The sequence below is a fragment of the Neovison vison genome, chromosome 10 (genome assembly GCF_020171115.1).
Source record: "Neovison vison isolate M4711 chromosome 10, ASM_NN_V1, whole genome shotgun sequence".
In the NCBI taxonomy this organism is placed as follows: domain Eukaryota; kingdom Metazoa; phylum Chordata; class Mammalia; order Carnivora; family Mustelidae; genus Neogale; species Neogale vison.
In genome coordinates this window covers 63,266,406-63,292,688 of record NC_058100.1, presented here as the reverse complement: position 1 = coordinate 63,292,688, position 26,283 = coordinate 63,266,406, and the positions used below count along the sequence as shown (strand labels likewise).

The following is a 26,283-nucleotide window of genomic DNA, read 5'->3' as shown; positions in this document are numbered from 1 at the left end:
GAGCTAAGTAAGATGCTGTTGCATTATAGAAATAAAGTTGTCATAGTGATCTATTTTCAAAGAACTTATATGTTAGCTCATGTAATCTTATTACTGGATAGAATATGAAAGGGAGTCTCTATTTTATAATGAAGAAAAATGAGAATCTCAATAGGTAAGTTACCAAACATCTTCAAGCTAACAGCAGGTAACATTGCTCTTAGCTCTTTTGATTTCTTGTCAAGTACTCTTTGCACTACTAGGTGATAAGCCTCTATTAGAGGAGCTTTTGTGTAAGGATGAGCCAATTATGAGATGATTTCTGCAGGAAAAATCACCAGGATGTGACTGGTTGGATATGTGAGATTAAAAGAAAGAAGATGCCCAGGATTGCTGGCATAGAGTAGTGTAAATTTAGTACTTTGGTACTAGTCAGAAGACGAATGCTATCTAGTATGAGGAAATGAAGATCAAGCTGCTGTTCATTCAGTGAAAGAATCGGGGAAATAATTATTGAAGATTTAAATTAGGACAAAATATATATTTTGCTAATTTTCCACAAGGCGTCAGCAGCACTTAAAACAATAGCAATTATAATGGTTATTTGGAATGGGATCTCTAAATTTGTTAAAGATTACCCAGTTAGGAGTATATTATTATATTTATTTGTTCCCACCATGAGATTGTTTGTACTTCAGTATCTTGACAGACTTCATATATTATTTAGAGCTATATTTAATATTTTACCATCTGCATTATTATAGTCTTCTAGCTTACCTTAGGGTTACTTAACTATTATAAAGTGTAAGTTTTGATTCCACAAAAGTCTCAAAGTATGTTGGAAAAACCAAGTCAGCAGGGGGCAGCACTGTCTTACAGTGTTTAAAATTTGGTCATTTGAATGGACCATTCACAAACAGAAGGATAGAAAGATAGTGTTCTATGTGGTTTTCAGGCTTTTCAAGCATTCACACCCTTTATTTCAAATGAAATATTATTTATAACCCAAATATATAAAGCAGATAATAATGATACTTTACTAACAGAAATCTTATTTTATAATGTGTACTTAGATATCAAACACTAAAAATCATGAAGCTGTTTTAATAAGCAAAAATTTTACACAAAAAATTTTAAGGTAGTACTAGTTCCGTCTTCCTTTTACAGATAAGGAAATTGAGTCTCAAGCAAATTGTAAAACATGTCCACGGTCACACAGATGGGAGATTGGCAGGGAGGGAGAAGCCCAACCGTCTTATTCCAGAGCACCCGTACCTGCAGTTACACAACTGCTGATGATACGTTTTAGTCTTCCCTCTGCTCTGAATCCTCTTTAGTTCTTTTTTTCAGATTACACCATGTAGAGAAGAGTTCGGTTCACGTAGATAAGGAGTTGGAAATGATTTCTCCCTTTCTAAAGAGCCGACTCTGCAATCTCGGATACTTCTCAGTTAAACAGAAATGGTCAGTCCAAAATACAGTGTTGAGTGAAACCTGCAGTCCAGATACAAGCCTGGTTCTCTTGGATGTTACCAAGCGGGAGAACTACTAAGGAAGTAGACAGTTATTTCAAGTCTTTTAGGTAAACTAAAGCTTGGAGATGCTGAAGTCTGTATCCAGAAGTCATAGGCCCTTAACTGACAGACCCTGATTGCCTCTAAAGTTTCCTTCCCTTACCAGCTCATTGTACTGCCTCTTTATGTTAATACTCATTTATGTGCATGTGATGTTATTTTTTTCCTTGGGGGGCAGGGAGGGACCGAGGGAGAGGAAGAGAGAATCTTAAGCAGCCTCCACTCCCCTCGGAGAGCCCGCTGCAAGGCTCGATCCAGAACCCTGAGATCGTGACCTGAGCCGAAATCCACAGTTGGACGTTCAACTGACTGAGCCACCCAGGCGCTCCTGTTGTTTTCATTTTTAAATAGATAAAACTATATTTTAAAAGTGAAATTCAAGAAATTCCACTAACCACAGTTGGAAAACCAAGAGCCTGTGGTTAATAGAATACAATCCCAAACTTGGAAGACATTTAGAAACAATTTGGGGCTGTTATTTTCTAATTATCGTTCTATTTAGTCTTCCAGTAGTTAAGAAATATATCTATTTTTATTAAAAACATAGATTTGAATCCTCTCATTTAAAACAAAGTAAAAGGAACATCTAACACATTTGGGGTACACTAATTCACACAGGAATAACTACAATTCTAGCACTCTGTAAGTTTAGTGACAAGTTTTTAAAAGCTCACACCTCCCCCCAGATATAGACGTGAGGGTATTTCTGCAGTACAGTCTGTACTACCTTAGCAACCCAGTATGTGTTGCCAGGGACTCAAACATCTCAGAGGAAGAGAGCTTTTGCGTGGTGCACCTGGATGGCTCGGTTGGTTAAGCATCCAACTTGTGATTTCGGCTCAGGTCAGGACCTCAGAGTTGTGAGACTGAGTCTAGCATTGGGCTGTGTGCTCAGCAGGGAGTCTGCTCCTCTCTCTTCTTCCCTCCCTCTTCTCCTGCCCCTCCCTCCCACCCCTACTTGCGTGCTTCCTCTCTCTCTCTCTCTCTCTGAAATAAATAATAAAATCTTAAAAAAAAAAAAAGCTGTTGCAATTTTCAGCCGTGTGATACACCCTGAGAAGACAGGGAAATCAGCTACATTCATTGTGAAGCAAAAGTCATAGTTCTTAATATATGACTGATCTGTTAGGGTACAAAAATCTTATGTGATTACTGCCACTATAACATGTTTCCATGTTATTATCAATTATTTATAAATCAGATTTTTTTAAAGTCTCATGTTTTGCTTCAAGGTGAAAAACTGCAAATTTTTGCTGAAGTTGTAAAATGTACACAAAGACAGCCCATGAGTCGGCTCTCAAGGAGAGGCTTGGCTATCAATAGTACAACAAAATAAATCCTGCCGTCAGCCCAGGCACTCAGGCCTGCCACGTGTTTGGCCTTCGGTTATTTTTCTAAGACACAGGCCTAAGCCTGTTACTCCCCACTTCAATATGCCTCTCCCGCTTCCCACTGCTTAGAGGCAGGTCTGGTTTTTCTGGCCACCACGTTTCATGTCTTTCACAATTTATTCTTCCATTCAACAGTATTTATTAAATGCCTGTTGAGTGATATTTGGGGACATACAAAGATGAATAAAACAAAGGTTCTGCCCTCAGGGGACTTACAGTCTGGCAGGAGAGACAGACAAAGCAAAGGTTACAGGGCAGTATAACAAGTCTCTGATAGAAATGGTGCTCAGTGAGTAAATTTGGCCTCAGCCCTCCTTTCTAGCTACATTTTTACTTCTTTCCCGACATACGCCAGCCATACCAGATCGACTGACATTTACCAAACCTGTTCTCTGTATTCCGGCCTTAGCTCACACTCCGTCTGAGATGCCATTCCTCATGACTGTTGAAATCCCTTCAGGGCCAACTTCAAATGTCTCTTCTCAGGAATATAGGTTCTGATTTCCCGGAGTTAATCGTATCCACCTATATTCTCCCATAAAGCCTCTCAAGGCATTTTTTATAGTCTGCCTTGCAATCAGTTAATCTCTTTCCTAGTACAGTGCCTTGAACAGAACAAGCAGTCAGTAAACATTTATACTGCCTTTCCTTTAAGAAGAGAAAACAGTATACGCTGTATATAATTATTTTTGCAACTGGCCTAAAGTCTGGTCACAAATAAATCAGGATTGTGAGATGAATATGAATGATTCTGAAAATCACTAAACAAACTGAGAAGAGAAATATTAGGTCTGATGGTGTTATGGGCACTGTTGGTTTTCTGCCAATATGCTATCTCTATTACTTTTTACTTCTTTCCTTAAATTATGTCCTGTTTTGTTTAGGTAGCCAAGCCTAGGCCATACAGAATTCCTACAGAAAAAAATAATCCCCCCTGAAGATTAACTCACATTTAAACAAATATAAACGGAAAGAAATGATCCATCATGAATGATAGTCCATAGACCCCAGAGGTAGGTATATTGGCATCTCTAGGACCTAAATTAATAGAACACTGTGAAAGAGAGTATAAAATAAATGCACTTTAAATGAGTAAAGAGCTAAAAGAAGTAATAGAAACCACAAGGAAAGAATAAGACAATATGGGAAAAGGAGGCAGATTTAAATAATGACCATATGGAACTTCCAGAATGAAAAATAGAGTCATTAAAAATAGAATCAATGAAAAATATGAGTAAGAGGGTAAGGAAAATGGAGGGTGGAATGAAATTGTGAAATATATTTTCTTAAAAGAACTGCAGAATGAGAGACCACAGAAAATGAGAGGCAGTGTTTGAAATACTTGGATCATCAGATTGAGAAAACACATGGCCTAGACAGGATTATCAAAATGAATGCACACCTATAAAAGCTACAGTAAGAGGACAAAATCCCAAGACAAAATGATGGATGTAACCACAGAGAAAATGAAAGGGAACAATAGTTCAGCTATTGTTGAAGGCTTCTCAACAGTGCTGAAGACCAGAAGGCCCTGGTATAGTAACCTTAAGGTGCCGAGGTAAATGAACTACCAGCTTAGAATATAATTGCCACCTAACTTATCTCTTAGGGGAGAGGCCAAACTCCAGATATTTTCAGGCAAAGGCCAAGAGAGTTTGCCACTCATAGATCATTGCTGGGATAATCGCTAAAGCATATATGTTGAACGTTGAATTCAAGGGAAGAAATAAGACGGAAGAACTGATGGTGAGCCAAGAGATTGTTAAACACTTAGAAAATTGAGATAAGCAGGAAGATACAAGTAAGGATATGGCAGATTTGAGTAATACTTAACAAGTCTGATTTATATACGAGACCTCTACTTAATAAATGTAAGCATATGTAGAACCGTTACAAATGTCAACCATATGCCAGGCCACAAAGGAAGTCTCCACAAATATCAAAGAATCAATATCATATAAACTTCTTTGACCACATTGCAATGAAATTAGAAATTCATTCAACATAGATCTATCACATATGTCCTTTGCCAGATACTGTTCTAGTGATTGGGTGTTCATTAATGAAAAACAGAACTAAATTTTGATCTGCATGGAACTTAATTAATTGTAGGAGAGGAGGAAGGAGAGAGACAACAAGCATAATAAATATAATAAGTATACAGTATACGAGAGGTTATGAGTATTATGGGGGAAAAAAAGAAACAGGATGAGCAGAATCAAGAACGCTAGTGGGAAAGGATAAGTGTAATTTTTAAAAAAGTTTTTATTGAAATTCCAGTTAGAAACATACAGTGTAATAATACTTTCAGGTGTACAGTACAGTGATGCAACACCCAGTGCTCATGATAGCAAGTGCCCCCCGAACCCCCATTACCTGCCCATCCCCCCACCCATCTCCCTTCTGGTATCCATCACTTTTGTTCTCTGTAGTTAAGAGTCTGTTTCTTTATTTGCCTCTCTCTCTCTTTTTCCCTTTTACTCATTTGTTTTGTATCTAACATTCCACACATGAGTGAAATCACATATTTGTCTTTCTCTGAATGACTTATTTCACGTAGTGTAATACTCTCCACCTCTATCCATGTCACTGCAAATAGCAACATTTCATTCTTTTTTATGGCTGAGTAATATTCCATTTTACACACACACACGTACATTTACATGACATCTTTATCCATTCATCAATCAATGGACACTTGGGCTGTTTCCGTAACTTGGCTATTGTAGATAATGCTGTTATAAACATAGGGATGCATATATCCTTTTGATTTAGAATTCCTGTATTTGTTTGTTAAATACATAGTAGTGAAAATGCTGGATCATAGGGTAGTTCTATTTTTTAACTTTTTGAGGCACTTCCATACTGTTTTCCAAAGTGGCTGCACCTGTTTGCATTCCCACCAACAGTGCAAGAGGGTTCTCCTTTCTCCACATCCTCGCCAACACTTGTTATTTCTTGTGTTGTCCATTTTAGCCATTCTGACAGGTGTGAGATGATATCTCATTGTAGTTTTGATTTGTAGTTCCCTGATGATGAGCATCTTTTCATGTATCTGTTGGCCATCTATATGTCCTCTTTGGAATAATGTCTGTTCATGTCTTCTGCCTACTTTTAATTGAAGTTTTTTATTTGGGATTTTTGGTGTTGGTTTTTGTAAGTTTTTTTAATATGTTTTGGATACTAACCCTTTGTCATATACATCATTTACAAATATCTTCTCCCATTCCACAGGTTGCCTTTTTTAGTTTTGTTGATTTTTCCTTTGCTGTGCAGAAGCTTTTATTTTAATGAAGTCCTAGTAATTTATTTTTTATTTTGTTTCCCTTGCTTCAGGAGACCTGTCTAGAAAGCAGTTGCTGCCTGTGTTCTCTTCTAGGATTTTGATGGCTTCACATTTAGATCTTTCATCCATTTTTTTTTCTTTCATCCATTTTGAACTTATTTTTTGTATGGTGTTAGAAAGTAGTCCGGTTTCGTTCTTTTGCATGTTGCTGTCCAGTTTCCTGACACGATTTGCTGAAGGAGACATTCTTTTTCCCATTGGATATTCTTTTCTGTTTTATCATATATTAATTGACCATATATAATTGTGGGTTCGTTTCTGGGTTTTCTATACTGTTCTGTTGATCTATGTGTCTGTTTTTGTGCTGGTACCATACTGTTTTGATTACTACAGCTTTGTAATATCACTTGAAGTCTGGAAATGTTATGCATCCATCTTTTTCTTTTCTTTTCTTCAAGGTTGCTTTGGCTATTCTGGTTTTTTTGTGGGTCCATACAAATTTTAGGATTGTTGGTTCTAGCTCTGTGAAAATTGCTTTTGGTATTTTGATAAGAATTGGGTTAAATAAGACAGTAAACAACATGTGTTGGAGAGGATGTGGAGAAAGGGGAACCCTCTTACACTGTTAGTGGGAATGCAAGTTGGTGCATCCTCTTTGGAGAACAGTGTGGAGGTTCCTTAAGAAATTAAAAATAGAGCTTCCCTGTGACCCTGCAATTGCGCTATTAGGTATTTACCCCAAAGATACAGATGTAGTGAAAAGAAGGGCCATCTCTACCCCAATGTTCATAGCAGCAATGGCCACAGTCACCAAACTAGAAAGAACCAAGATGCCCTTCAATGGATGAATGGATAATGAAGATGTGGTCCATATACACTATGGAGTATTATGCCCCCATCAGAAAGGATGAATACCCAACTTTTGTAGCAACATGGACGGGACTGGAAGAGATTATGCTGAGTGAAATAAGTCAAGCAGAGAGAGTCAATTATCATATGGTTTTGCTTATTTGTGGAGCATAAGGAATGACACAGAGGACATGGGGAGATGGAGAGGAGAAGGGACTTGGGGGAAATTGGAGGGGGAGACGAATCATGAGACACTGTGGACTCTGAAAAACAATCTGAGGGTTTTGGAGGGGAGCGGGTGGGAGGTTGGGTGAGCCTGGTGGTGGGTATTAAGGAGGGCACATATTGCATGGAGCACTGGGTGTGGTGCATAAACAATGAATTCTGGAACACTGAAAAGGAATTTAAAAAACAAAAATGTTTTAAAAATAAATTTTTTAAAAAGAATTGGGTTAAATATGTACGTTGCTTTTGGTAGTATAGACATTTTAACAATATTTGTTACTCCAATCCATGAGCATGTCTTTCCATTTCTATATGTCATCTTCAATTTCTTTCATCAGTGTTTTATAGTTTTCAGAGTACAGAGTACACCTTTTGTTAGGTTTATTCCTAGGTATCTTACTGGTTTTGGAGCAATAATAAATGGGATTGAGTCCTTAATTTCTTTTTCTGCTGCCTCATTATTGGGGTATAGAAATGTAATAGATTTCTGTACATTGATTTTGTATCCTGCAACTTTACTGAATTTGTTTATCAGTTCTAGCAGTTTTTCGGTGAAGTCTTTCCGGTTTTCAATATATGGTATCAAGTCATCTGCAAGTAGTGAGTTTTATTTCTTCCTTACTGATTAAAATGCCTTTTATTTATTTATGTTGTCTGATTGCAATGGGTAGGACTTCCAGTACTATGTTGAATAAAAGTGGTGAGAATGGACATCCTATCCCTTTTCTGACCACACAGGAAAAGCTCTTTTCCCCACTGAGGGTGATATGAGCTGTGGATTTTTCAGAGGTGGCCTTTATTATATTGAGGTACCTCCCTGAAAAGCTCCTTTGTTGAGGGTTTTTATCACGAATGGGTGTTGTATTTTGTCAAGTGCTTTTTCTGAGTATATTGAAATGATCATCTGGTTCTTATCCTTTCTTTTATTTATTCAATGTATCATGTTGATTCATTTGCAAATATTGAACCACTCTTGCAACCCAGGAATAAATCCCACTTGATCATGGTGAATAAATTTTTTTAATGTATTGTTGGATTCAGTTTACTAATATTTTCTTTTTTTAAATTATTTTTATTAACAAATAATGTATTATTTGCCCCAGAGGTACAGGTCTGTGAATCAGCAGGCTTACACATTTCATACACTCACCATAGCACATACCCTCCCCGATGTCCCTAACCCAGCCACCCTATCCCTACTCCCTACCCTCTACCAACCCTCAGTTTGTTTTGTGAGATTAAGAGTCTCTTATGGTTTGTCTCCCTCCCGATCCCATCTTTCTTGAGAATTTTTGCTTCTGTGTTCATCAGGGATATTGGCCTGTCATTCTCTTTTTTAGTAGTGTCTTTATCTGCTTTTGGTATCAGGGTGATGCTGTCCTTACAGAATTAATTTGGAAGTTTTCCTTCTTTTTCTGTTGTTTTAGAATAGTTTGAGAAAAATCGGTATTAACTCTTCTTTAAATGTTTGGTAGAATTTGCCTGCAAGGCCATCTGGTCCTGGACATTTGTTTATTGGAGTTTTTGATTACTGATTCATTCCTTTGCTTGTTATCAGTCTCTTCAAGTTTTCTATTTCTTCCTATTTCAGTTCTGGTAGTTTATATGTTTCTAGGAATTTATCTGTTTCTTCTAGGCTGTCAAATTTGTTGGCATATAGTTTTTCATAATATTCTCATAATTGTATTTCTGTGGTGTTGGGTGTTATTTCTCCTCTTTTGTTTGTGATTTTATTTATTTGGGTCCTTTTCTTTTCTTCTTGATAAGTCTGGCTAGAGATTTATCAATTTTACTCATTTTTTTTTTCAAAGAACCAGCTCCTGGTTTCAAAGACCTGTTCTATTGTTTCTTTTTTTTTTCTTTTTTCTTTTTTTTTTTCTTTTTCTTTCTTTTTTCTTCTTTTTTTTTTTTTTTCCTTAGCACAAGTAGGCAGAGCAGTGGCAGGGAGAAGGAGAAGCAGACTCCTTACTGAGCAGGGAGCCCAATGCGGGGCTTGATCCCAAGACCTTGGGATCATGACCTGAACTGAAGGCAGCTGCTGAACAGACTGAGCCACCCAGGCAGCCCTATTGTTTCTTTATCATTTATATCTGCTCTAATCTTTATTATTTCCTTCCTTCTCCATCAAGAGTTAGGCACTTAACTGACTGAGCCAGTCAGGTGCCCCTTGTGGAAATTTTAAAATCATAAGGAAAACAACTCTAGGAAAACAAACTTGGAAACTTTTTGGAATGAGCAATTTTCTTGAAAAATGCAAATTCCTAAGAAGAGATTTAGGAATCATAGAAAACATGAAAAGACTTAATATCATTTAAAAATTCAATCAGTAGTCAGAAAGATTCTCATTTAAAAAAAAAAGGAAAAAAAGATGGTTGAACTTCAGAGGCAAGTTTTACCCAACTCCAATGCACAAATAACTCTCCCAGAATAATGCCTATTTGATGAAAAACATATATGTGTATGTATATATGTATATGATTACATATGTATATGTGCATAAGTATATATATTTTTGTTGAATTCAACTTAACAATGTCTAATTTGAGATTTCTGCATATATGTTTATAAGTGAGATTGGCTTATAATTTTCTTATGTTCTTCTTGTCTAGTTGGTGTCAAAATTATACAAGTCTCAAAGAGAAGCTGAGTACTTTTCCTTTGCACCCTTTGAAGTAGTGTATATGGCATAGGAGTTACTAGAGAGCATGAGAAAAATCTATGAACTTCATAAGCCAGTCTTACAAACGTATATACAAGAATCTCAAATTAAATATGTTCTTATTGAACACAGCAAGAAAAATAACGTGCATTTATGTGCATTCATGTATGTACATAGATATAGGAACATCTTAATCGAAGCAGTTTTGTGTGACCATTTCTACATGATATTGTAGTGCAATAATGATAATATAAAATATTTTGTTTCTATTTGTTTTACCATTAATATTTCCTCATATATTAAGCTTATCAGTGCAGTAAGTTTTCAGTGTTAATATCAAAAAAACTTTGTGAAAGAGAAAGCAAGAGTTTACTACTCTCTCCTTCATTCTCCATTACCCAACGTGAATGGCAGAGCTGTGCTCCTGGAGTAGACTAACCATCCCTTCCACTGAGCTGTCTTTTCTTCCTCCCTGGCTCTTGTGAGGCTGATAGCTGCAGAGCCAACCTGGCAAAGACCACGAGGGAAGTAGTCACAGCACAGGAGCAGCCCCACGAGCAGCCCCTCAGTAACGTGGGTGGTCGTCCTCACCAAGGGCCACGCGACCTAGCATCCATACCTTCCCCTTGTAGCCACAGTTTCCAGATTTTGCTTGGGAGACCAAGCTGCCCCTGTGCTTCTGACGAGGTGACTTTATCCCAGAGCCCCGGAATTAAATCTCATGGGTCCTAACACGTAAGTTCTGGAGTTTTGCTTGAAGAGGTCAGCATGCTGTCTCCCTCCTTCCTACGGCACTCAGGACTGCTAAAACGATCTGGCAACTAGGAAGGAAGAGTCTACCTGAGAATAAAGCCAAATTTGGGAAACACACTTGCAAAAGGGACAAAGAAAACTCATTTCTAGAGACCTGGGTTAAGATGTGGGTCGGTGAGAGTCCCTGAGGCTCCTCTTGACTCGCTGTTGGTTACAGAAGCCAGTGCACTCCCTTGAGCTGCTTAAGCTAGTGAAAGCCGGAGGTTCTGGCACAGGCAACGGAAAGGATCCTGCTTCCAACACTACTTGAAATTTAAGTTCTCCACCCATCCCCAGCTCCCTTATTAGCTATCCTTTGGGGTCACTCAGTAGCTCTACCCCTACTCAGACACAGAATGCTTCTCCTTCACCCTGGACTGGGGTCGGAGTGGGGCACGATTTGGAGCAGTTATGCTTTCTTGCTTTCTCTTCCCTGAAATGGCCTCTGATTATCTCTTCCTTCCCTAGCTGGTAGCAACTGAGACCTTGGGGCTGGGAAGGGGCCCCGAGGAAAGGAGGCGATGACACCATTGTGGCAGTTCCGACACCGCAGCCGGTGGCCTCCCTCTTGGCACACTGCAGCACCCCCTGCGTCCTCGTCGTCCTGTTTCCAGGAAAGTGTAAAAAGCATTCTGTGTGTAAATTACATTAAAAACCAGAGAATATCTTCCAGCCGCAGTGAAAATAAATTCAACAAACTATTCAAATTTATAGTAATTATCATTGCACAGCTCAGCAGTTTCACCTTAAAAACACCGACTCTAAGTGGTTACAAGTAAGGTAGAATCAATTTAGTATTAATAAAAAGCCCAGTACATTTCCTTAATAGGAATTATGTCATATTTTTAATCTTACAGGTTTTTTCCTCTCTATTTGCAAGTTCCCACCACCAAATTTTAACCTATTAATACAATTAAGGACATGGAGTGGGTGTCATAAACACCAAGTCTGCTTATGGTAAACATTATATAGAGTTTACTCATTTCTCTGAAAAATTCAATAGACTTCTTTCTACTTCGACAGAATTGCTTATAATCCTCCACCCTAGGGCAGAGGACTCAGGAGGGAGGAGAGGAAATATTAAAAAGATAAAAGAAAAAAAAGACTGTGTTAGATGGAAAGAAGATACCCTTTTCCTTTGGGAAGCCTGTGGGACTATTCCTTTAAGTAGACCTAATTATGATTGGGATTTGTTTGACTTTGGGTTAATCACCTGCAGTTACTGCAACCTAGGCGAGCCCCAGTTACAAATTAATGATGGGTTCTGCAGAGAGAGGAGGCATTCCCGAGTATACACCGAATGGATCAGCATGCCCCGGGGAACAGTCAGAGGAAAGACGCCACTGGGGTATCTAGGATCTGTATTTAATTTGTCTTTCCTGCCATTAATCTATTTATATAGTTATTCCACACTGTTTCTGTTGTGCTCTCCTAGCTCCTTGGAATGCCACACCCATGCCAGCCTCGCAGGGACTGTGGGAAGGACAAGAGCCAGGCACTTTTTCTAAGGGGCCAGAGAAATTCACAATGAATTCCTTTAGACAATAGTGTTTCCGTGTTGCGTGTTTTTTGTGTTTTGTTTTCCTCTTAAACACTACTATATTTCATCAGGGCTTCCTGAAATAGAATGTGATCATCAAGGATCGTATCACTCTTGCTTTTTTGTTGGGCTCAGAGACAAGGACATTTCTTGCAGCAGTGAAGTGAGGACAGAAGTTGGCTGTTTTCCCTCAGAAGCAAGAAAGGTCTTTCTCAGGACTTTCTTGGTACATCACTTTGTGGCTCAAAATAGGCAATATGACCTCTGTGTTAGTAAGAAAATATTAGATTCCCGTGTTATTATCTGATAGTAGGTTAATGTGAAAAATACTATATTATGAAAAATGTATTCCACAATATCCTAACAGATGCTGCTAGTATAATAGCCTAATGTAGCAAATGCACCAAATGTGCCTGAGCATGTTTTTGACACTATTTTCATAAGTGATGATATATCCTAATTGAAACTTACTAAAATTATGTTTTCTCCTCCAACTGTCATGAAAACATACCAAACTATGTGTTTTGTGTACCCATGATTTAGGAATATAAGATGTATATTCCCTTTGGCTTTCTCCTCTGTGATTTAGAATTAGATCTGAAAATACGAGATTTTGTCTCTCTGAATACTAGTCCAGGGGGTTAATTCTGTTCCCAGGTATACATTAATTATCCTTAATCACTTAAAAAGCCAACTGTAAATGCAAAGATTTGTAGAAAACATTTTTAGACTTTTTTTAAATTTGAAAAATCTACATCTAAAATGCTTTAAATCTAAAAATGCATTATAGAAGATAGTGTCATCTTTTTTTTAAACCCGTGGAGATAATTCCCTTAGGAATCTCCAGAGAAAGTTCTAAATATTTCTTTTTATCACCATACATTAATTTGTGCATATATTGTATCCTAGTATTGGTAATCCCTTCAGTAAGCCTTTTATCTTTTGAGATCCAACACACATTAGAAAAGTATGCAAAACAGGGCTGTTTTGTTAAGCATCTGTCTCAGGTCATAATCCTGGGGTCCTGGGATCGAGTCTCACATCAGGCTCCCAGCTCAGCAGGCTGTCTGCTTCTCCCTCTCCCTAGGTCACTTCCCCTGCTTGTGCCTGCTCTCTCTCTCTCTCAAATAAATAAATAAAATATAAAAAAAAAAAAAGAAGAAAGAAAAAGTATGAAAAACAAAAAAAGTACAACCCATGTAACCACAATCCAGGTCAAGAAATAAAACGTTACCAATACCCCCAGACACCCCCATCCTGCCCTTCCCAATCACTGAACCTTCTCTCCCCACTCCTAGAGTTAACCACAGTTTTGACTTTTACATCGATCCCTTTCTTGCTTGATTTACACTTTTACCACCTATTCATGCGTTTGAAATACTGTGGTTTAGTTCTCTCTGGTCTTTGGGTTTTAGCTTGGGGTTTTTCTGTGGTTGCTTTCTTTGAAATTGACATAAATGGAGTTAATGCAGCCGAGTGTCATTTTAGGTTCAACATTTTTCGCTCAAGTCATGTCTGTAAATGTAGTTCTAATTAGTTTTCATCGCTCTGGAGTGTGTATAGTATCAATGCTGTGTTACATGAACTCACCCAAAACTATTTATCCATTCTGCTCTCTGGGGCTCTTGGGAGCAAATCTGCTACGGACATTCTTTTGCATGCCTTTTGATAAACATTGCACATATTTCTGATATGGTATATACTGGTCATAAGGTATGTGTGTTTCTTTAACATTTTTAACATTTTTAAAAACCATATTGTTTTACCACCAGAGGGCCCATAAACGTTCCCATTGCTCTGTGTCCTAGCCACATGATTGTTTCAGCCTGTCTGTTGTGTAAGGATACTTACACACCTGCATTTCCATTTCCCTAATTACTAATAAAGTTGAACAACATTTCATATATTTATTGGCTATTCTGTAAAGTTGCTGGTTCAAGTGTCTGGGACTTTTTATATTGTGTTGTCTGTTTCTTATTTGATTTCTAAGTGTTCTTTACATATTCTGGATTTGAGCTGATTGCAGTATATGTGTCGTAGACCTCTCTCACACCCAGTTGTTTGCCTTTTCACCATCCTAAAGATTCTGCTGAATCTCAGAAATTCTTAATTTTAATGTTTTCAGATTCACCAAGCTTTTCTTTTCTTTTCTTTTTTTAAGATTTTATTTATTTATTTGACAGACAGAGATCACAAGTACAGAGAGGCAGGCAGAGAGAGAGGGGGAAACAGGCTCCCCGCTGAAGAGAGAGCTGGATGTAGGGCTTGATCCCAGGACGCTGGGATCATGACCTGAGCCGAAGGCAGAGGCTTTAACACAGTGAGTCACCCAGGTGCCCCACCAAGGTTTCCTTTATGATTAATACTTTTCTGTCCCCTTTTAGGAAGTCTTTCCCTACCCTAAGATCATGAATATAATCCCCAGTGTTAACCTATGAATTTATCATTTTGCTTTTTATATTTAAATTCAGAATTGACTTTTGGTATGTTTTGAGGTAAGGGGTTGATTTTCATTTATTTCTGGATGGACAACCAATTGTCTTAGCATTATTCATTAAAAAGATGATCCTTTCCCCACTGCTTTATGCTTCCACCCTTGTTGTAAATTAAGTGTCTGTTACACCTAGGTTAATTTGTGGGCTTTCTATTCTGTTAGTGTATTTTACATTGTTTCTGTCACATTGTCTTAAATAATGTAACTTTGTGATAAATTTTGATGCTCAGTAGAACAGGGCATTCTATTGTGTTTTTTTTTATTTCATTTTATTTTATTGTGGTAAGAACATTGAACATGATATCTATTCTTTAACAAATGTCTAAGTGTAAAATACAATATTATTAATTACAGGCACACACTGTACAGCAGATCTCTAGAACTTATTCATCTTATATAACTGTAACCGTGTACTCCTTGAACAGCAATTCCCCATTTTCCCCTACCCCCACCCTTTAGCAGCCAACATTCTGCTCTCTGCTTCTGCAAGTGTGGCTATTTTAGAGATCTCATATAAGTGGAATCATGCAGTATTTGTCTGTGCCTGGCTTATTTCACTCAGCATCACGTCCTCCAGGTTCAACCATGTTGTCACATATGGCAGGATTTCCTTCTTTTTTAAGGCTGAATAGTACTGCGTTGTATGTATAGACCACGAGAACTTCGGGATTATCCTGTCAGGCTCCACAGAGAAACCTGCTGAGATTTCGACTGTTGAGATTTCGACTGTAACTGCATTTAATCCTTAGGCCAGTTTGGCGAGAATGTTACAAAATTGGGCTTTCTGATACATGACCATAGTATACCTGTGTAGCACTTCTCAGTTTACCCCTATTCATAGTTTTCTATGTAGAGACCTCAGGTATCATTTGTACATTTATTCCTAGATATTTGATATCTTATGCTCTAATAAATGCTAATTTAAATTTTTTTTTCAGTTTTTATTTTAAGTTGGCTCCACACCCAGCACGGGGCTTGAACTCATGACCCTGAGACCTGGAGTCGTACACTCTATCAACTAAGCCAGCCAGACACCCCTAAGTGCTGTTTTTGAATAAATTTTATTTTCAGACTTATTGCTGATGTATAGCAATGTATGGACTTAAAAGTTTTACCTTTGTATGTAACTGTAATTCATCTGAGGACTTGTTCAGATTTCTTTTGTACTTAATTATATAACCTACACGTAAGTACAGTTTTATCTCCTTCCCTTCCAAATCATTATATATTTTATTTTATTTTATTTTATTGCATTGCATTGCATTGCATTGCATTGCATTGCATTGCCTTTAGTAAGGCTAGGACTTTCACTAGCTGGAATTGCCACTGCAGTATTGATTAGAAGTAGTAAAGTTGGCACCGTTTGTCACATCCCCAATTTCAAAGGGGAAACATTCAAAAAAATTTCTTTTAAGTATGAAGTTACACATTGCTAGATATGGTTTGCCAATCATTTAATTTAGGGTTTTAAATCGAAGCTCATGAATAAGAAAATTCTGATTTTTTCTATAATGTCGTCAGGCTTTGGCTAGATTCTTAAAGTGCACTGAAGAGTGTTTCCTCTTTCCCTATTATCTGGAAGAGTGTTCGTAAAACTAGCAGTATTCATTAGAATTCACGAGTGAAGGGGTGCCTGGGTGGCTCAGGGAGTTAGAATTCACCAGTGAAGCCCCCTAGCTGAAGTTTTTGGGTTTTATATTTTGTTTGTTTTGGAAAGGTTTTTAATTATAATTAAATCTCTTCAGTAACCCTGTTCAGATATTCCATTTCTTCTTGTGTGCATCTTCGCTAGTTGCAGTTTTCTAGGAATCTGTCCATTTCATCAGAATTTCAAATGTGTTGGAAGAAAGTTGTTTTTACTGTCCTTTTATGTTTTTCTGGTCTATAGCATACGTGATGATGTCTCCTTTTTCATTTCTGATATTTGTTACTCATGCCTTGTCTTCTCTTCTTAAATTGGACTCTCTAACATTTATCTATTTTTATTACTCTTTTCAGATAGTTTGTTTTCATTATCATTTAGTTACCATGAGTATTTCCAAATATATAGGCATTGTTTTCTTTACTAGAAGCTAGTTTTGATTTCTAGCTGATTAAAAGACCTATTCTGAATGACTTCTGCCATTTGAAAATCTTTGCTATTTGCTTTATTTTTGTGAATAGTTTTATGAAAATACCACTATGTGCTTGAGAAGATATATATTTCATAGTTGTGGGGTAAGGTGCTCTACATATTACCATTAGGTCAGTTTTGCTTCTTGTGATATTCGAATCTTCTACATATTTACTGTATTTATTTGTCTGGTCTGTTACAGAAAGAAACGATGCTAAAGTCACCCCCCCCCATTAGTCAACTAATTGTTGTAGATTTGCCTATTTCTCTTTCTGGTTCTGGCAATTTCTGCTTTCTATATTTTGAGCCCATGTTACTAAATACATGGAAATTCGGAGGTATTTTACCTTCCTGGTAAACTGAAAGTTCAAACTGAGTTTACCTCTTCGTCTCTAGTAATGGTTATTGCCTTAAAGCTAAACTTGACTGGTATTATTGTAGCTACAATTTTCTTTTGGTTATTATTTGCATGATAAATTGTATCCCATCCTTTCCAACTTTCTTTTTCTCAGTGTTCTACACACTGACTTTTAAATAATAGATAGTTTTGTTTATTTAATCAGAGTTTACCAATCTTCATCATTAAAAACACAGTGAAGACATCTACACTTATTGTAATTGAGTCTGAGTCCATGTCAGTCTTTAAAGGTTATTAAGGTTATTAAGTCTTTAAACAACAATTTTGCACATTTCAAAAATAGCTCATTAACACCTATGAGTTTAAGAAATTTATCCTCTCTGATTTGTATACAAATGTGTAGGGATTTATGAAATCTTCTCATATCCTATTATTTCTTTGACTGCTGTATAATGAAAAGAGATCCAGGGACTAAAATACACTAAGAACAACATATCTAATTTAGCACTTTGGGAATTTTGCCTGCAGCTCTCGTCTTTATTGTGATTTACCTAATTCCAATAACACAGAATTAACAATGTATCGCTTAATGTATCACTTTTACAAAATACTATAAAGACTTCATTCTTGATTGCAGGGCTGTGATTCCCAAATGAGCGTGTCAGAAATGTCCTGTAGTGAAAGTACATCCTCATGTCAGTCTCTTGAACATGGCTCCGTTCCAGAAATTCTCATTGGCCTGCTTTATAATGCCACCACTGGAAGACTATCAGCTGAAGTGATAAAAGGCAGCCACTTCAAAAATTTGGCAGCAAACAGACCACCCAGTGAGTGAAAAAAAAAATTTTTTTAATGCTTATGTTTTCTGCACTTATGGGACTCTCAGTGTTAGGGGCCTCAATCCTATCATTTAGAATGAACCGATCAAAATGAAATGGTATAATCATCAGCTAATCTGTTTCATGTTTTCTATTTCCAGTCATTTGGGAAGTAGAAAAATTTGAAATTCAAAGTATTAATTGTAAGGTGACAAGACTTTTAATTTTTCATAGTATCTGCTGAATAAATTATCCCTATCATAGCCGTTATCTTCCAATGGTAGAAAAAGTTACAGGATTTTTTAAAGTTAGTCCTATTCTACAGATATGGTCAGGAATATGTAGAGCTATTGGTATCAACAGAAGGATGATGTGGTGTTTTCAGTCTGCATGCAGTACTATGAACTAATGCAGTAATTCTCTTTCCTCCAATAAGAATTTAAGAAGAAACTGTTTCTTCACATTTTTTTCTCCTTTAATATTATAAATTAGTACTGCCAGCAGAGTCTCTTCTTAAATGGCTTGGCTTTGCCTTTACCAGGACAAACAAAATAAGGAGTAGTGTGATATTTCCCCTAGGTGCGAGTAGAGGAAAGCAAGATGGCGTACCTGTGCCCTGGTCTATATGCCTGTCCCTCCTCCCTCCTTAACCCTCTTCCTGCTCCTGAGGATGGAGGCAGTTATGGGATTGCAGAGAGAGTGTCCCTCAGTAAACCTCCAAAACCGTTTGTCAATCTCTGTGGAAATAAGTTGGGAACGTAACAGCTTCTTTATACTTCTCTGAAATTAAGGCTGTTAGTGCCCTAAGCTCAAAATTTGAAAGGAAATCTTGAATAGTAATGGCCACCTTAAGTTTGCTCAAAGATTTCTCACAGAATCTTTTACTCTGAGTCTCAAGTAATTATTGGAGTGGAAACTTTTTCCTCCCTTGAATTAAATTAATTCATTTACCTCCAGATGTCCTCCACATTGTCTTTTTAATTCAAGTGAAAAGTCACAAAAATATATCTGGTTTTCCCTAAGTAATAATGGAAACCTTGCTTCTTACAGGTATTATGAAATGTATCTATTCCTGAATTAAAAATCAGAAGGCCAAAATTATGTGTATTTTTCTACCCTTGGATGAGTAACCTAACTCCCCTGAGTCTGTTTCCTCGTATGTAAAGTTGAGGTTGTGTCTGTCACAGGGTAACTGTGAGACTCGAGTCAGGCAAAGATGCATAAAAGAAGGATGGAATTATTATTGTCCCCTTTCTCCTTTCAGAAGGAAGAATTCAGAGGGAGGAAAGAAGCAATTACTAGAATAAACAGCTTTGGAAATGGGACCTTGGTTCTCTTTATTGATACATACTTAGAATGCAAACTCAAAAGGCCCGGGAAGTTACTTACATGAACAGACTTGGCCGGTGAAAGATAAAGAGCGTGAGGCAGTGACAAAGGCAGGGGCGCATACCCTGCCTCAAGACACTCAGATTCGAAACTTCTGAACACTGTAACGGAGAAACAAAATATCATGTGGGGTCACATCCCGCCAGCAGCTCTCAGCTTGCCATTCCTGCTTTAGCTAACAGTTGAATTTTTGAACAAATATTTAACTTGAGATGCTAAAAGCCAGCAGAATGGAACGATCTGCTTGCCTTTCTGTCCTTGCTCGTAACCACTCTGACAGAAACAGAGAAACCAGAACTAAAATGAAGAGAGGGGGTGGAGGCAGGGTGGGTGATAAACGGGTTGAGAGATGAGCATTCGCAGCTTAGAGGAGGTGTTTTCAGGTTAAAGAGCAAGTTGGAGAGATTACCATTATTTTAGAATCAGATCTTCAGTATCAGGGTGGTTAATGGTGTTCGCTGGGAGGCAGCTAGTAGGTAAATATAAGTCAACATTAAAATTAATTGTATGAAGAGTTGTATTTATAAAGTAAAAGAGAATACAGTTTTATCAGTCTGTCTTATACTGTATATGTTATATAAGATTGTGACCCTTCATATATGCCTAATTCTAGGCTTTGAACTGTTATCAACTGAAAAATCCAAAGAAATCATGGGAACATTCAAGAGCAAAAATTTTGATAGTCCTATTTTATTTTGTTTAACTTAATTTTTTGTATTACATTGAAAGCAATAGAAGCATTTGAAATATTTAATATTGCATGGAGAGACTTCAAAACTTAGCATAATAGTAGTTTTATAATGACTTTTATTCAGTCTTTTATATAGTCTAATAATTTGCATGATTCTATGTTCAATGTGCTTTAGACCAAGAGGCTATCATTATAAAGATGTTCCCCCTTTAAAGAAGTGTAATTTTTGTTTAAGATTACACAATGACCTTAAAAATTCGCATTCCATGAAATTTACCCAACAACCCTTTTGTTCAACCCCTCTACCTGAATTAAAATGCTAAAGTTTTGTGTTCTTCCAACTCCAGTGAACAGTGTTTCCTCTTTAATTCTAACCTTTGACCCTCTTTCACCCAACAATTGACATCTGGTCATTATTTCTTTTACTGCTTTCCACCCCCTGTTGTCAGATGGACTGTTCTGTTGTCTAAAACACTTGATAGGTGGACAGGTTTATATAATCCGAGGTGAGTTCCTGTAGAGGCTAATTGGATGTTGTCTTTTCATGCAAAAACAAAATACCCTAAAACTTGCCAGCAGTGAAGCTGTCCACCATGTTGGTTTCCAAAAAAAATGCACATTTATTATCTGTGGTACTTTAAACAAAACTAACTTAGAATTTATCTCTGATTATGGATGATGGTATTCAGAGTATGTAAAAATAAGCAAAACTTTTTAAATTAAAGGTTTTATTTTTCATGTACTGTATTTTGATTCATACAATAGATATTTCATAAGAAATATTGCGATTTTCATTAAAATTAATTGAAATTTTAATATGAAGTACACATGATGGATCACCGTGCTGAAGATCATTTGCATGAGTCTAAAGAACCTGAAAACACAGATGTTTGAAGAGAGGGTTTATCTCCAAAATAATCAGGCAATGAACTGTTATGTTTCACTTTGTACACTAAACATTACATCAATTTTTTTTTGTAATTCATGAAAACAGTTAAGAATACCATACTTTAAATTTCACATTAAATTCTGCCAGTAAAGAATCCTGTAGTATTTATTTTAACAATCCAAAAAGCACATTAAATGTATTCTTGCATGAAACCAGGAGAAAGTTTTACTTGATTTGCTAAACTTTGAGCCCTTAATGCATTTGGCTTCATTTTGGCCCTTTCAGATGTTTTTAAAATATATTTAAAAACCACATCCATGCAGAGATTTTTTTGACATTTCATCCTAAGCTGTTTTGATGTCATCTTTGCATTCTTGTCTTCTTTTCCTCTTTACCATTTGCCTTCATTTCTATTTGTTTGTTTATTCTTTTTCTCTGAAAACACAGTGGAATGCTTTACAGTGTTGTGGCTAATTGAGCTTGCTAAGTGTTTATTAATGCTATGATGTCCTGCTTAGTGAAGCTAATTGGGGATGGGGTTGGGCAGGGGTGGTAGTGGGAGGTCAAGGATTGGGGGTGGGAGGGTGTGGAGGAAGGATTATGAGGTATACCTTTAAATTCTAACTATGACGTAGAAATAGTGAGGTTGAGATGTTGTGACCCACAAAAGATTTGCATTCTCTGTCCTTGTCACATTTTATAAGCATCTACATCAAAATGGAATTCATTGAATTTCCATTAAACATGGTATACACCATATCCTTATAAAGACTCAGTGTTCTCAGCAGATGTCACAAGAAAGGTGTTTTGAGTTTGTTTAAAATGATATCTGTGGTATGTTGTTCTTTTTTTCCTGTAGATACGTATGTCAAATTAACTCTCCTGAATTCCATGGGTCAAGAGATGTCCAAATGCAAGACTTCCATCCGCAGAGGGCAGCCTAATCCAGTATACAAGGAAACTTTTGTTTTTCAAGTGGCCCTATTTCAACTTTCTGATGTGACACTCATACTGTCTGTGTATAACAAACGCAGCATGAAAAGGAAAGAGATGATAGGCTGGATTTCTTTAGGTCTCAACAGCTCTGGAGAAGAGGAGCTCAATCACTGGACTGAAATGAAAGAGTCGAAAGGACAGCAAGTGTGTAGATGGCATGCGTTACTAGAGTCCTGATGAATAGGATAACTGAGCAATTACAATCCGAGGCAGCATTATCTCTGATTGCAGCATTGCTATTTTTACCTAGTCACCATTAGAAGAGCTGTTCTCTGAAGCATCATCCTCACCATTCTACCCGAACGCTTTAAGGTCTGTGCAAAGAGCATCTACCACTGGCATCAATGAAGAAACGATGTGTCTCTGGTAGAGCTTCTTGGGGAAATGAGACACTTGCATCATCATTGTTAACAGTCCTCCAGAGCTTTAAGAACGTGCTTTTGGTTTAAAGTTAAGTTTACTTTAGCAAAAGAGTCAGTAATTTCATGGGAAAAAAAAAGAATAAAAACTGTGAATTTTTTTTTTTCTTTAAATCAGAATTTTTAGTCCCAACACTTTTAGGATTACCCTAAATATTAACCAGGAAACACATATTTTGACTGGCTCATCCCTAGTGTTGGAAGTGTTTCTTAATCTGAAAAAGTACATGTCCAGCTCAATCATGAGGCACATCTAATGGTAAAGGGTTTCAATTACATAGAAAATCGTTTTATTTCAGATATTTGCCCTTTGTGCACTTAGTTTCATTGTGCCTCAGTTCTTCTCAATGGCACTCAATCTCAAGTGCAAGCAAGTGTTCATTTTCATAAAGTAATTTTTTTTATATTTATTTAAAAAAAAAAAAAGCTCATTTCTTCATTTGCCTCTGCTTTCGCCTGATCCAAAGAGACCCAGTCACTGGACTGGTCCCTTGCAAGTCTTTTAGACAGGTTGTACTGTAGAACCACGTAACTTTCTGTTGAAAGCACTTCCTGTATTCTTGTATTCCAATGTAGGAAGCTAATAGAGCAGGACTTTACTTTAAAATTTCTTTCAACAATTGACTCTTTAAACTTGTAGTAGTGTGAAAATACATTTTTTACAAACTAAAAAAATATAATAGATAAGCTGTTGAAAATTGAAAACAGCTCAAGTGAAAGGAAATGTTAATGATCCGCTCTGAGAATGGAGTGACCATCACTGCATAAAGCAGGTAGCGTTCTGATAAGAAACTGTTCCCTCTAAATCTTCTTCAGTCTTACTTCAATTTGTACTTGTGATCTAAAGACTCTCCAGTTCTCAGTTTGAATCAAAACATCACGTTAAAAACAGTTCTGAGATTCCTTATGAAATTTCTAGTGACCTGTGACTAGATTTTATGAAACTTACAGATCCGTTCTTCAACGTGACGTCATCCTGTGCCTTTCATGTAAGTTACATTTGCTCATACAGCTTGAAAGTTGTATTTGCAAAATTAGGCCTTCGATTTTTATAAATGTAAAGATTCCTCAGAACAGTGTCACAAGATCTTTATTTCCTCTGAAGTATGTAAAAGTTGTATAATGTGCTAATTTTTTTAAATGGCAAGGCATTTTCATTTGTTGTTTTTATATTTAGGAACTCTTATTAATCAGGAATATTATAAGCTGTTTTCTTTTTAATTTTGCTTCTTACCCAGTATATAATTTTATGCATATACTTTATTAAATAGAATGTTTTGTATATATGAAAAATACTTTCTTTCTTCTCTTTCTAATTTCTAATTAAACTAGACAAAAACATACTATTTACCAGTTACTAAAAAGCAGCATACCATTATTCCTAGTCCCAACTAAGCACTATATATTATTGTAAGCAAGGACTTGTTATTACCATGATAACAAAACCATGCATAGACATTATTCCTTCAGCTTGGCTCTACTGAAAGGCCTTAAAAGAAATCCAAAAAGACCATGAACTAAAATTTTTTAGTTTAAAAAATGGCAGCTCTATGCACTCATATACACAAATTATAAGATAACCTACAGATGCTATATTGGGTGACATGAGGTTTAAGAATGTGTGTTCCAGAGTTACATGAAAGAGAAAAACCCATTCTTTGATTGTTACACTAATGAGCTTTTTCCAAGGTTTTTTTTATAAATTAGTTAAGTTATAAAGCTAGAATGTGCATCAAATAGTGAAATATCTCATATACATTATTTTCAGCAACAGTATGGAAAGAGATTTGAAGGTGGGTTGTAGACCTTTGTGAGAAATTGGATTTAAGCATTTGAGGCAACAAGGGTCTTTACTGGCTTTGAAACAACTGACTGCATTGCTAAGAACTGGGATCTTCCTAATGGAAAGTGTTAGTCTTATTCGTAGCTGTAACAAAGCCTAATCAATAGTCACATCATGAGACCAACGTAGTGCTTTCTCCTTCGGTGATGAAAAGACCCTAGCTCGCTGTTATTTGATAAATCTGGCTTTCTTCAGACTCTGCCCAGAACTGTGTGTGCTTTGGTATATTACTATGAGGTTATCTGGTATAGATATCAAATCCAATATGGTTTAAAAATTAATCAAAAGATTTAAAGGTTTTCAAGAAGGACATTACCTCCACCCCAGCTGCCAAGTTCTCAAAGATTATGAATTTATGTGTATGCATATCTGTATACACACACATGCCTACGCACGCACACACACACACGTAAAGGTGAAGGTGCCCTGGCTTTTTCAGATAACTAATTAGAGAACCATTTATCAAGTTTATGGATTGTTTTTCTCCTGTATATATTTACTAAAAATTATATTTGGTTTTGGGTGCTATTTGCTACCATTCTCCTCCACACACAGAAAAATATGTATCTTTTTATCTTGTGGATTGACACAATTTAGAGTAATTATTCCCCAAAATTTGTCTATTCTTTTAGAAAAAATTAAATAGGTCTCAAGAGACCCACTTCACTCTACTGAATCTAATGTACAAGACAGTACTACTGCTCTTTTGTGTGCTTAAATTTGCATGAAAGCATAAAGGCAAACTCCTATATCTCAGCAATTTGCAGCAAATAGGGGCCCACTGGTGGGCAGCAGGTGCTGTCTCAGAAACTTGAGAAAGACAACCCACTTTCTTGTTCTTCTCTTAAAGTCCCCTAAGTTTTATAATAAAATAAGATAGTCCGAAGATGGCAATTGACTGGCATTCACGGGAGCTCCTGAGCCTGGAATTACAGGCTCTATCTGTCTCCCAAATGAGCTGCAAAATGTAGTTGTTTATTACTGCCCAGGAAACAAAGTGTATTTCAAATCAGAAAAGAATTTGTTTAGTAAAATATCATCTTACCTTTCAGAGGCTTTCTTCTATACTCTCGTGTCTTCTGTACTATCCACATTTTGTGTGAAATCCATTTATTTGTCTTCTTACTGTGCATTCTGTGCATTCTCTGTAATGTATTTAGTGACAAAAATAATCAGTCAAACTACAATTTTAAAAAGGAAAAACCAGTAAGAAAATATTGAAGCTACCTCGATTAGTACACACATGTTTAAGTGTAGGGCCTGGTAGGGTGGTTTCATCCAGCCTCATGCAAATCAATGCCCAGGGCTACATGTTAAATCATTTTCTTGATATACCATCATTATTTTCATTTACTTAGCAAGTGAATCAGAAGCACAATCAATGATTGCAAGGTAAGACAGCATCCGAAGGATAAGAGGTCATAGAATTGAGGGTGTTAAGACAAATATGGAGACCAAATGAGATCACAGCTCTTCAAATGAACTGAGAGGCTATTTGAAGTTTCAGATGAAGTAAGAAAATTAATCACCAACAAATTTTTTTCCTGACATAAAAAGAAATAACACAAATCCACTGGCCTAAAAATTGCCATTTGCCTACATGGACTAGATGGCTGATTCATAGAGATTTTTCTCATCAATGGTCATTACATTATTTCACACTGATTGTTACCATCCAGAAGTTTTTACTTCTTGTCTTTCTCCATTCACCACCCCCCAGTTCACCCTGCACTCCAGCCTACACTGGAGGTAGCCATCATTATCCCCACCAGCCAAACTCAACATTGAGCAGAAAGTTAAATACACAATGAAACAGTTTTTAAATTAACTTCTAAAACATCATCTGTGCCCACAAAAAATGCATAATAGTAATGATGGTAACTGCTATAATTTATTAAGGTCTACCATAATAATTTATTATTTTGATTCTCACAATAACGCTATGAAGCAAATAATCTTTACAAATTTTATGGATGAA

The 26,283-nt window shown here is 36.7% G+C and overlaps 1 protein-coding gene across 2 annotated transcripts in view; it reads left to right on the top strand.

Annotated features, from left to right (window-relative positions):
- SYT14 (synaptotagmin 14) overlaps positions 1–23,018 on the top strand; it is a 194,996-nt gene extending 171,978 nt beyond the window's left edge. The window contains exons 7-9 of one of the 2 annotated variants that reach the window (XM_044267475.1): positions 17,898–18,087; positions 20,608–20,664; positions 21,907–23,018. In XM_044267475.1, the coding sequence (XP_044123410.1) occupies positions 17,898–18,087; positions 20,608–20,664; positions 21,907–22,220 (561 nt within the window). In that variant the 3' untranslated portion in view covers positions 22,221–23,018. The remainder of the gene's footprint in view (positions 1–17,897; positions 18,088–20,607; positions 20,665–21,906) is intronic. The other variant, XM_044267474.1, reaches the window with a different exon arrangement.
- The last annotated feature ends 3,265 nt before the right edge of the window (positions 23,019–26,283 follow it).